Below are 13,292 nucleotides of genomic sequence, written 5' to 3'. Positions count from 1 at the left end.
TTCTAGAAGCTTTTCTTCTCCGTTAGCTGTCCCAAACACGACTGAAATTTAAGCACACAGCAGGGACAAACCTGAAGACAACTTACCTGTCTCTCAGAAACATGCAATACTTCCTATGTAAAATCAGCAACTGAATCATAGAAAATGCAGCAGAAATATTCTGGTGCCTCCTGGAGGGGGGGCAGCAGTGGGGATGGGGGTTGTAGGAGAAATGCCATACAACTAAGGGCCTTTCCAAGGCAAACAGCCCTGCGGTCTCCAACTGGAGGGCGGTACTCAGACCAAAGTTCCTGCATGGGGCAGCCTGTGGCCCACGGTGCTGGAGCCAGGTCTCTAGGAGGCTTCAGCCTGTTCTTTCTATGGAATCATCTTCTCTCTTCTAGTGCAAGGAATGTTAATTTTGACAAACAATGAAAGGAAAAAAAAATATCAAGAAATAACATCCTTAATGCCTAAGAAGTGCCAGAGGCAAATTAATGGAGCTATTTACTAAACAAAGATGCTTGTGAAAATCCTACTCTAAAGAGCCAATAGCCAATTCTCTATACGAGTCCAGTGAAAGTCTTACCCCCTAGACCTGTGGGTACAGACAGGACACCCGCCTGCAGTACACGCGCAGGAATGGTTAGGCCCGACCCGTGTTCAGCTGAACAGTACTTACATTTAATGCAGCTTCTCCACACTTTTCAATTGCTGCAAGACCCTGATTATGAATGTGTGTCTCCAGGAGTTTTTTCAATTCTCCCAGGCCATCTTGGATTCTAGATACAAGATTATACATGCGACCCAAATCTGAAAGAAGAAGGTGCCACCTTTATGCATCAAAACAAACTTTGCAAATCCATCCCACTAAATACGTATTTATAGAGATGAAAGGTGCAGTGAAATAAAACCACCGTGTTTTTAGACCTAATAATCAATTGCACTTAATTGTACACAAATATTTTATATTTAGCCAAAAGTAACAATGAAATCAGGTGATTATGAAAGCGTATTTCCCCCTTGCCAGGAGAAACCACTGATATAACAGAAAAAAGATGAACAGGAACTACAGGTGATGCTTCAAGATTGAGAAACTGATTATGCCTAATACATAATAGGCACTCAAATATTATTTACAAAAATGAATAAATTTAAGGAGTATTTATGAACATCCATCTCAACTATACAAACAATTCAGCCACAAAAGGGCCCCCACATTCTTCTCTTAATATATGCATGGCACATGGCTGATTTATGAGCACCAAAGAAGAAAAGTCCTGTGTCTAAACACCAGTCTTTTACTGAGCTCCTCACATGTCCCAGGAAAACAAGGAAGGGGTAAGGGAAATACTTTCGCAAAACAGCAGCCTTCTCATCTCTAAGAATTTTCAGCATAAAAGTCACACACTCACATGCACAAAACAGTGGTAGCATCACTGGATGCGAAAGTGTATGGAAGAAGTCAAGACTCCACATCAAACTGAAAAGATGTTCTTCCTAAAAAGTCACATCCAAAACACGCTACAGAGATCTGAGATCAACACACCGCAAGGTACACACACACACAGCCCTCTTAAAGAATGGCTGGTGTGGTAGCGCTAACTCTGAGTCTAGACCTTCATACAACTTCATGATCACAGATCGTAATCAACATCCACGCACTCCGAATCTCCGCGGCTCACCCTCGTTTTTGTCGGCGTCCAGCAGGTTCTGGAACTCTGTGTGGAAGATCTCCAGGTGCTTCTCGATGAGCACCTGCTCGCACTTCCTGGCGAGCTCGTCCTGCGTGCTCTCGTGAAGGTACACCTGGACCCTGCGCTGCTCCTCCAGCAGACGAGCCTCCGCCTGCGGGAGTGAGCTCAGGTCAACAGTTTGGACTTGCGTCTTTTTAAAACAAAACCAATGACAAATTCAACTCACAATCCTGCCCTACCTAGTATGAGGAAGAAAACAAGAGGAGGGAAGGGGTCCTTTGACTCAGGCTGGGGTGGGGAGGGAATGCTAACCACAGTAACCGGTCCCCGGTGCGCACCACTTCCTCTGTAACCTGTATCTTTGTTTCCAAGTCCTGTTCAAATGACTTCAACGAGGTTATCATGATTAACCATCCGAATGTCTTTATATCAATCTCCTTCCTACAGATACGTGCTGTTTCACACTTTTGAGGGTAATACCCTTATCGATACTCTGCAATTTAAGACTTACAGTCTGTTTATTTCTGGAACTTCTCAGTTCCATATTGTCAGAGAGAGGCTGACTGTGGGTGACTGAAACCGTGAACAAGGGAGGACTACCGACCCCAGGCCAGCCTCCTTTCACTGTGCTTTGGCACTGGTTTTTGCTTTTAAATAGGAACTGAAGGTCTGTGGTGACCCTAGTTGTGCAAGGCTGTCAGCACCATTTTTCCAAGAACAGGTGCTCACTCTGTGTGTCTGTGCTGCATTTCAGTTATTTTCAAAGTATTTAAACTTTTTTCATTATTATTATTTGTTAAGCTGACCCTTGGTCAGTGATCTTTGATGTTGCTATTGTAATTGTTTTGGCATAATTTAGCAATAAAGCATTTTCAAATTAAGGTATGTACATTGTTTTTTTTCAGACATAATGCCATTCTCCACATTTCACAGACTTCATTAAAGTGTCATGACCAGGGAAACCAAAAAACCCAAACTCCTGGGTATGAAGTCATTAGGTTTTAGGAGGGACAGTGATTTACATTCTTTGTTGATTTGACGGTAAATAAGCTTGTGATCACCACTGTACTTGGCAGACAATTATATCAGAGTACAAATTCTAAAGGACTAAATAAAATTAAGCAAAGACTGTCTCTATTAATTCTATTAGCATCAGTATACAGGAAAAACAAAATGAAAAAATGGATCAAAAAGCAGTCAGCAAATTCATAACATATATTTTAAAACTTAAAAAAATGACATTAGAAACCTAGAAAGGTCAAGTATTCTTTGGAGGCTCACCACAGACTCAATCACAAGAGACAGAGAGTAAGATACACTGAAACTAACATGGCTGAGGCTTGTTCCCCCGACACCATCAGTAGCAGGGAAGCCACAGACTCTCAACTGTTTCCTCTGAAGGACAATGCAAGAAAAAGGAACACAGACCCCAGAGAATCTGTACATCTAGCCTAAACGAGCTGCTAAAAGGAGAGTAGTTCTTGAAAGTTGATGTTTTATCTCAAAACTGTTCATGAGTTTTGTATTTTACTTCCTAATAGAGTGTTCGAATATAAACATAATTTCTCAAGGTATTGAATAAAATGTTCCATATTTTATCCTGTGTACTATCAGGCATACACTGGAGGTTTTGATGCATACTCATGGCCAAACATCAAATAATACATAATAATGATGATGATGACGATGATAAAATATCCCCATTTTACAGATGAGGAAACTGAGGAACAGACTTTAACCACCATTTACTAGGGGGTTAAAGTCACCCTTAGTAAATGGTGGAGTGGGGATTTTCAATTAGACACATAGCCCAGTTTGAGATGCAAGTCTACAGCTAGTAGTAACAGTAGCATTGTTCAGACGGTTAAATTTTAATTTTAAGCCCACAGAATCTCTACATGATGGATTTTTCAAATGGAATGGCTGTCATGTTTGCTAAGACCCAACCAGATTTGGGCCAAACCGTTAACCCAAGAAACCCCATTTAAGATGGCCAGGATGCAGGTAGCACATTCTCCCTTGAAGGCAGGGCTCAGACTGGGTTGAAACCATACGTCTATAAAGCGGATTTCCATGCACCAAAGCACTACCACCTTCCTCGGTGTGGACAGCAGGTAACTGCAATTCACAAAGAAGTCCATGAAATGAAAAGGCCTGAACCACACGTGTGGATCTGTACCCTGATAAAAGGCCACACTTTTAAAAAACATATACAGTTTTAAAAGACTTACCATATATAGTACAGTTCAATAAAAGATATGTTTATGAAAACTACACTGTAAAAATCAGTGCTTAGATTTAAAACTGATTGGTCAAGCAGCTGTTTCAACTCTCAATAAGCTGGTTAGCTTTCAGACTGGCACATGAAAGCTAACTTAACTTGTAAATACACAAAGAACTATCACTTTCCCAAGTGTAATAGTTCTGCGGGGTTCCACTTCTGTTAGGTTTTGAAGGACTCGTCTGTCAAGGACTTTTAACTTCAGACTTGTAAGGCCCACTTATAATTACTATCTCTTATGGGAAAATATTCTAGGAACGTCATGGACAAATTGAGGAGGACTTTATGTGGTTAGACAGGGGAACTGTTGCTCTCCTTGACTTCTGGTCTCAGCACATGGAGAAAGTGACTCTGTAGTGACTCTGCCCTCCAAGTGAAGAGACTAAAGGGAGAAGCGGGTGTCCGACACGCAGCCCCGGACCCCCTGGAAGTCTCCTTGCCCGTCGAGGTCAGGGGTTGGCAAACTATTGCCTGGGGGCAAAGTTCTGCTGGAAGGAAACTTGCACCGGAGCACGGTTTTGATGTTGCCACGGCTGCTTTTGTGCCACAATGCAGAGCTGAACGGTTGCAGACGAGACCACGTGTGCATGAGGTCTAAAGTATTTACCATCTGGCCCTTCATGGAAAGTCTGCTGACCCCTGACTGAGGTCACTCCTCTGAGCTTAAGTCTGGGACACCGGTATTTCCGAGAAGGGAAGTTAGAATACTTCCCACAGAACTGTACTGTGACATCACTTAATGTAGAAGATTTATGATGCAGAGACCAATCCCCAGTCTTCTCATCTAAAATTTCGATCCTGTTCTTTCAGAAGGACTTCTCTAATACACACTGGAAGGTTGTGTTAAATAGATTTTTAGGAGAGATCTCAGAAGCAAAAAAGTAAAAAGCTTAAAGTTTGCAGATAAAAAATTTGTTTCTTCAAATACTATTTTTTCACTGATGTAAGACGGTGGCTGCCATTAGATACACATGTACATTCTAGGAGAGAGTGTTCAAACACGTATGTCATTCAGCTGTAACAGTTACATCCTCCACACAGTAGGAGAACATGAGCCACGATTATTAAGTTAATTTATACAAGCTCCTTAGTGAGTGGGGAGAAACCATTTGCACCTGCTACAAACACTACCGGGTAACAGTGCCCAAGAAATGACTTTGAAGGAAGCTGCATATAAAAGCATAAAAAGAGTAATTTACTTGAGCAGCAGGAACTTTTAACTTAAGCCTACTCTAAGTACGTTTAAGCTTACCTTTTTCATATATTCAGTAACCGGGTTCTGCTGCAAGAATTCGGTGCTCTCTCTGGTATAAAATCTTTCTGTGTCTGCCAGAAACTGACACTCAAAGGACTCTTTGTACACTGTTAGCGTGGGGCCCTTTGCAAAGGCGTCATCTTCATTCAGTCCCAGCTCCACTGGAAGTAAACAGAACTATGTTTCAACTGCTTCATTTTTGGTTATATTTTAAGGAATATATATTTTACTTTAGGTGTAGCTTTCAGTTTAAGTTATGTTGAAAAGGTAAGAATAAAATAGCAGGGCAAAAGGCAAACTTATTTTCTGGTAGTTATATACATTTTGCATTAAAAAAAAAAAAATCCAAGACACACAAAGGCAAGTGATTCTGACCAACAGCCAGGCATGCTTCAAAGTTCTCATCAAGTTCATTAAGAGAACAGCTTAATATTTCTAAAGCTTAAAAATAATAATGCTTAATTTTAAACTTTCAAAGAAACAGAACATTACTTAAGTTTTAAAAACACTGTGTTGCTTTACTGGCTTCTCAATGGCAGTTGTTCAAGATGATACAGATTTCTGGTTATCATTCAGCTCCATTAATGACAGTCTAAGCATACGTAAGTGCTTAGTTTTCAGTCTACACAGGTATATAGATCCAGTAATTCAGTGTGAAACCAGAAAAGAAAATAATTCAAATGTCAAATGTCTAGTCCATCAAAATCTCCTTAAGGCATGAGGATAAACAATCTTTATAATGGGTAAAATCAAACATAGTGAAGAGAACTGTGAGCGCGCTGGTAAATGCTCACAATGTTCTTCATGACACTATCTGAAAACAAACCTGTTGCATCTCTGTTATCACTGCCACTGATATCAAAGCTTTCACTGAATTAAAGGGAAACTGCTTACCGTAAGACTGTACAACTCCACTTATCAGTCTTGTATTGATAGTTTCACCATTTCTTTCTTTTTCAATAAGTTTTAAAACAGCATTTGTTACCTTTAGAACAGATATAGGAAAGAGACATGTTGATTATAGACTATGGTATGCACCAATATTATGTTACTACATAGCTCTTACACATTTAAATCTATCAGAGGCAAGATGAGAGGTACTCTGAGGATATTATAAAGGACTGAGAAAGACAAAGGTTAAGGTATGACACCTGGAAGGGGTTTTAAAAGGAAAACACAACACGCACAAGTAGGTACCTGTTTATTCAATGGCCTGAAAAGACAGTCTCTCCAAGTCACCAATGCAAGCTGGATGAAAAGAAAAAGCAACAGTATTAAATGGCTATACTTTTACTATGTTTTTTCAAAGCTGTAGGAGACAGCCTTAATCCCAGATTATAAGTATCAATATTTTTAATTATAAACTTGGTTTAAAAGTCATGATGAAATCAGAGAGCCATTCTCTTGAGTTAAAAACTTCTCTTTTTTCTTGCGTGCTCAACTGTGTCTGACTCTTTGTGACCCCATGGACTGTAGCCTGCCAGGCTCCTCTGTCTCAGAATCTTCCAGGCAAGAATACTGAAATGGGTTGCCACTTCCTACTCCAGAGGATCTTCCCGACCCAGGGGTCAAACCTGAGTCTCTTGTGTCTCCTGCATTGGCAGGAGGACTCTTTACCATTGCACCACCTGAGAAACCTTTATTATACATAAAGTATTCAAATTTCCCATTTGACTTATGTGTGTGCATATGATGCTTTTTTTAAAAAAGCTTTTGAAACTTCTCATAAAGGGTATGTCAGACGATTACTATAAAATGCTCACCCCCTCCAAAAGGGAAAGATTAATTCATATATGGCTTTTAAACTGTTGAGAGAGGTATTATTCAGCTAAATTCAAACTTAAGAGAATTTAACACTCAAAAACTGCTGAGAAACTTATATAAATGCTATCAGTCTTATTTTTCCCCAAATTTAACCACAGATAAAACTAGGTTTATACGTACAGTTCTGAAAAAATTCTATGTAAATTTCATTTACAAAATGAAAAATTTCTACCAAAAAAAGGGCAGCATGAAAGCAGTATTTAAGAGAAAATATCTTTAATAAGATATGAACAATGTATACCCAAGTCTTCTATTAGAATAAAAAGGTGATTTCAGAATTAGGAACTAGTCTGTCAAAGAAGATGCTGGGAAGGGAAGAGTCTTGGTTTTTCAGAAGAAATGCCCCCTGGGGGGCAAGGTTTGGGAAGTCACTCTCCAGGTGCACACCCTCTGTTCCAACTCCCCAGGCCTCCTCAGTGCAGGAGGGAGGCAGGGAGCACGCCGTGTGCGGCCATCAACTTCTAGTGAAGACACTACACCTTTAAAAGCAACTTTTTCCCAATATTTTTGTAACTTGAGACAGCCTAAGGCGGATGTGATTTAACTCTGGACCACTGGTCGTTTTGAAGGAAGAAAGGCAAGATTGAGAGAGCAGGACCAAAGGTAAGCCAGAGGAAGTTCAGAGGGACAGAATCAGGGGGAAAGTCTTGCTGCATCACTTTAATATGTGGATAATGAAATTAATTTATGTCCTCTGGTTGACTTGAAAGGAAACCGACAACCTTCTGTAACTGAAAAGAAAAAATTATTAGGAAAAAAGGAAAACTTTGTAATTCATGACAAAGCATCCCCATCTCCTGGAGATTCTGGAAAATGCAACCAGAGACCACTGTGTGAGAACCGGTGCTTTGTCAATTGGTATTTGCACTGTGAGTTCAACAGCCTCATGGAAAAGCACGCAGAGGAAACACTGTTTCCAGACAGGGGCGTCCACTGGCCTCTGCTAAGAACTGTGGCTGCAGCGTGCACTTCCAAACTAACTACAGCATTTAAGGATGGAGAAAGTATGAATTTTGAAACTTTAAAAAAAAAAAAAAGCAGTCAAATTTTGAAAACAGTATACAGAAAGTTTAAAGACTGTAATGATTTGTAGGAGCCTGTGACATTACTACAGGGCACATGCATGGTACTTTCGGTCAGGGGGAAATCAAAATCATGCTGATTCCCACAGACGATTTTCAGTCTCAAGAAGTTATTTTAAACAGAAAAGGTAAACTACATGAGGCTCAAATCAACACTAAACATAGAAAGCTTTGTTAAAGCTATGTAACATAACATCATTAAGAAGCAGGTAACAGTTCGGTATAGAAACTGAGCTATACAAATGATAAATCTGTTATGCATCTATGGCACATTATGTTCTTCTTTTAATTAAACTTGTAAAGCTACAAAGCACTGCTATTACAGCAGCATTCGTGGGTATGGAGATAATCTCATTATGCAACAGAATTGACATTTTAACACCATTCAAAAAAGGTACTGTCTGTGTATCCAAGCCCATTATGAACAGAGAGGCTGTTCTGGGGGTCTACTGCTGTTGCTGCTGCTGCTAAGTCCCTTCAGTCGTGTCCAACTCTGTGCGACCCCATAGATGGCAGCCCATCAGGCTCCCCCGTCCCTGGGATTCTCCAGGCAAGAACACTGGAGTGGCTGCCATTTCCTTCTCCAATGCATGAAAGTGAAAAGTGAAAGTGAAGTCGCTCAGTCGTGTCCGACTCTCCGCGACCCCATGGACTGCAGCCTACCAGGTTCCTCCGTCCATGGGATCTTCCAGGCAAGAGTACTGGAGCCTTCTCCATCTGGGGGTCTAAGTCCTGCCTTAATTGGTTCTCAGACTAGAACGAGGATCAGAACCACCTGGAGAGCCTGCTAACAACACGCTGGCCAGTCCCACCTCCAGAGTGTCCAGTTAAGCAAGTCTTGCTTGAGGCCCAAATATTTGCCTTTCTAACAAGTTCCCAGGTCACAATGATGCTGAGGGTTTGGGGACCACACTTTGAAAACCAATGAGCCTTGGAAAAAGCTTCCTTGACTGAAGAAACATACTAATGAAGGTGTTTTAACAATTCAGGCTTTGCCTCTTCAGAATTCATTTTCCTGCAGTCCTTTAAAAACCCATCCATTTTTGAACTCTGACATTACTTCCTAAAGTGAGTGGGCAAGATGGAAGTTCACATCACAGTCTGCTCCTGGAAGCAGTTTCCCTGACCCCTAAAGGCTACAAGGGCTGACTACAGAGGCCCGAGTCCCGGGGAGGGGACCCGCTTTGCCTGCAGGCCTTGCTGTGCTAAGACGGCGACAGCTCTAGGCTCAGCCCCAGGGTCGGCTTTTTAAATCAGTAACTGCAGAAGCATGCAGGCTGTATTTTGGAACTTCCAATTACTCATACTTCTCCTGTCTTGCCACAAAACATCCAAGGGCCATTTTTTGAAAATTAGCTCACTTGTCTGAAAGCTGCTCACTATCTGCTTATATCCCTTGCTGGAAAGGAAACGTCTCCAAGAAAAACACACATCTGAAAGGTGTGTGGTCAAATCTTACAGAATAGATTTCATAGATTCCCTTCCGTCCTTCGTCACATTCGCGGCGAACCCAATGTCTGTTGAGGTAGGCACAGATCCCGTTCAGCACTTTGCTTGAAAACCGGTAGTCTTCCCATTGCTGAGTGTAGAACTTCAGTACACTCTCATCCATCAAATCTTCTCCGTCCTAGAAACAAGGCAACTAAAGCTTTAAGATGACTAACTTGTCACGTGATGAATTAAAGATAAGAGTTCACTGAAACAAATCTATTGCGTTAACATACATTGATGCTCGGGGTTTTAGATACACGGGTTCTTTAAATTATTCTATACACAAAACATACTCATTTACTACAAATTCTCACAAGAATGTAGCTCATGAGGGTTAGACTACAGAGAATTTTAACAAAAATTCTTTCATCCCAAACTGGAACTTTTTTCACAGTATTAAATATGCATATACATTTGTAAAAGACTGAACTTGCAGAATATGAGGGTAATTCCTTTATATTCATAAATAGGGACAGGTTAAGGAAATCCCTTATTTTTTGGTAATTTCTCTGTTAAAAAAGATATCCGATTAACAATTTAGGTCATGGGGCCAGTACTATTCCATTTTTAAATGTATCTTCTTTCTTCATTAAATTTACTTAAAAGTTATAAAAATTACTTTTACTGAAATTTTTACAACTTAAACCACAAATCTTTATTCAAAGGAAACTAACTTGAAATTTTTTCTTAGGTATTAATAACATCTACAAATGACATCTTACCCTTTAAAAATGGGGCATTAAACTGCAATATCATTAAAATGTGCTGCAGGAGAAGAGAAATCCAGGAGCTTGGCGGGGGGGCTGCTGGTGGTGGTCAGCCCCTTCATGAATTCGGGGCCTGGGGCTACCCCAAACTTGTCAGCCTCAGGCCCTCCAACTGGCAGAATAAAAAGCGACTGAACAAAGCTCCAGAAACACACGGGTGCACAAGTGACCCAACAAGCCACATGGAAACCTGACCATATCTTGACACAACCAAATTTGTGTTCATTTAGATTTAAATAACAAGGGATGAACCCAAACATGTAAAGCTAAGCTCTTCTGGATGATATCAAATGACCTTTTTAAAAAATTTAAAAAAAAAAAGATATCGCTGATGGCAGGCCTATCAACACCTTTCACCACACAACACATTGTTCGTCATTTCAATACTAAAGAATAATGAATCCCAGTGTTCACTTTACGAAGTGTTGCGAATCAGAGCCAGGAGGACACAGTGGCTTCGTCAAGACTGCCTGGGAACCAGAAAAAGATACTGTCTTGGTCACGCCTGTGCTCACTCAACTCTGCTCTGTTAAATGATGTTGAAGTTTCCAGTTACTTTGCAAAATATATTAAGAAAAGCATATTTGGAGCATGCTGGAATTTTTTGGACATTATTTGTGTAAATCAAAAATCTCTATACACACGTGTGCAGAACACGTTGGAAAAATGTGATTACCAGAGGCTGGATAACCTTAGTCACTCATACACCTAATACAGAATATTACAGTGGGTTCAAAATACACATAGATAACTTGAATTCATAATTATATGCTTTAAATTAATAGGTTCATTGCTTTTTAACCACCAAACACCAAATGGTTAGTAATTTAAGGAAAGTACTACTATAGGGAAAGGCATCAGAAACTTCTAATCTAAGAAGTTAACAGAATGTGGCTTAGAAGGGTTCATCTTCATAATGGGCAAACGGCCTGAGAGCAGCACCTCTTCAGGCACAGACACGTCAGTGCCAAGAGCAACGGAAAATTCACTCACAATCGTTATTTCACGACTTTTCATTTTTGTGCATTCTATTATAAATGTTCAGTATAAATGTAAAACATCTTACCTTAAGAAGATTTGTCAAGTAATTCTTCAGAAATTCTTTAAGCCGTTTGTACAATTCCAGGCCCACAAACTGAGCTCCCCCCGGCGTCTGCCCCTTTTTCGATTTAGAAGGAGGGACACCAGCCCCTCGAGCTTGGTTTGACTGGTGAACACTCGTGCAGTAGTTATAAACGTGACTTGGAGAAAAGTCAAGGAAATCAACGTGCATCATCAGTGTCAACAGTCATTAATACGAACAGAGCGTCTTACAAGATACTGCAGTGTCAGTGTTTCCAAATGGCAACGGAAACCTGATAAAACCAGAGTAAAGATCCCATCTGTACACCAATCAAGCGAAGAACCAGCCTGCTACGAGGATGGAAGTTTCTGGAGGAAGTCATCAAGAGAATTCTGGACCTTCCAGATCATCTAATGCCATTACCTGGTGGGAAACTGTCCCCAGAGTGGATCAGAAGGTAAGAAAAGTGGCAAATGGTACAGAGAGAAAGTGGAAAGTGAAAAAAAAGCAATTATCTACTTCAGGAAAACAAAAAGCTATGACCATAGTCTATTATGATGCTTAAGCTATGAATATTTCCAGAAGTGTATGTTACAAATATAAAAATACCCAGAACCTTTAAAATGATTTGTAAGTGGATTTAACCAAACTACATGGCAAATAGATGGGGAAACAATGGAAACAGTGACAGACTTTATTTTTGGGGGCTCCAAAATCACTGCAGATGGTGATTGCAGCCATGAAATTAAAAGACACTTGCTCCTTGGAAGAAAAGCTACGACCAACCTAGACAACATATTAAAAAACAGAGACATTACTTTGCCAACAAAGGTCCATCTAGTCAAAGCTATGGTGTTTCCAGTAGTCATGTATGGATGTGAGAGTTGTGGACTCTGAAGAAAGCTGAGCACCAAAGAATTGATGCTTTTGAACTGTGGTGTTGGAGAAGACTCTTGAGAGTCCCTTGGACTGCAAGATCAAACCACACGATCCTAAAGGAAATCAACCCTGAATATTCACTGGAAGAACTAATGCTGAAGCTGAAACTCCAATAGTTTGGCCACCTGATGTGAAGAACTGACTCTCTGGAAAAGACCCTGATGCTGGGAAAGATTGAAGGCGGGAGGAGAAGGGGATGACAGAGGATGAGATGGTTAGATGGCATCACTGACATGGACACAAGTTTGAGCAAGCTCCGGCAGTTGGTGATGGACAGGGAAGCCCAGCATGCTGCAGTCCATGGGGTCGCAAAGAGTCGTATACGACTGAGTGACTGAAATGAAATGAATGACATTCTGAAAATGAAAAATATTTAATAAAAAGCAGAAAACACAGTAGCTCAAGAGATGGAGTCCTCTATCGCAGCTAAAAGTCAGGGATGCCTAAGGCTGACCAATCCCAGAGGAGCAACAGCGCGCACTGTGGACACAGGTGGAGACGAGCCGTTTTGTCACGACCTTCACTCCTGTTTCAGTTCATCTGCAAGCGCTTTGTGTGTGTTAGTTGCTAAGTCGTGTCTGACTCTTTGTGACCCCAGGCACTGCAGCCTACCAAGCTTCTCTGTGCATGGGACTACCTTGGATAAAATTAAGATACCGATACTTATTCAGACAGAAAAACCATGAAACCAAATATTCTGGTGTGTTTAAGAACTTACTATATAAAGATTATTTCAAGTCAGTGGATAAAGATTATTGAATAAATGGCATTATAGCAAGGGGTGGTTCAAAAATTTCATATTCCAAAATATATGACTAGATTAAGAATTAAAATATACAAAGAGAAGCCATAAAACAAATACAAATATTTTCTTGATGGAGAAGGCCTTTTTAAGCAAAGTCCTATAAAGACTT

At 40.5% G+C, this 13,292-nt stretch overlaps 1 protein-coding gene across 2 annotated transcripts in view; it reads right to left on the bottom strand.

Annotated features, from left to right (window-relative positions):
• CUL1 (cullin 1) overlaps positions 1 to 13,292 on the bottom strand; it is an 88,127-nt gene that overhangs the window by 20,799 nt on the left and 54,036 nt on the right. For both annotated transcript variants that reach the window (XM_052638367.1, XM_052638368.1), the window contains exons 3-9: positions 11,443 to 11,617; positions 9,578 to 9,745; positions 6,410 to 6,460; positions 6,107 to 6,197; positions 5,210 to 5,373; positions 1,665 to 1,827; positions 662 to 792 (exon numbers count right to left, since the gene is read on the bottom strand). In XM_052638367.1, coding sequence (XP_052494327.1) covers positions 662 to 792; positions 1,665 to 1,827; positions 5,210 to 5,373; positions 6,107 to 6,197; positions 6,410 to 6,460; positions 9,578 to 9,745; positions 11,443 to 11,617 — 943 coding nt within the window. The remainder of the gene's footprint in view (positions 1 to 661; positions 793 to 1,664; positions 1,828 to 5,209; positions 5,374 to 6,106; positions 6,198 to 6,409; positions 6,461 to 9,577; positions 9,746 to 11,442; positions 11,618 to 13,292) is intronic.

The sequence above is a fragment of the Budorcas taxicolor genome, chromosome 4 (assembly GCF_023091745.1).
Source record: "Budorcas taxicolor isolate Tak-1 chromosome 4, Takin1.1, whole genome shotgun sequence".
Classification (NCBI taxonomy): domain Eukaryota; kingdom Metazoa; phylum Chordata; class Mammalia; order Artiodactyla; family Bovidae; genus Budorcas; species Budorcas taxicolor.
This window is presented reverse-complemented; position numbering and strand designations above follow the sequence as displayed.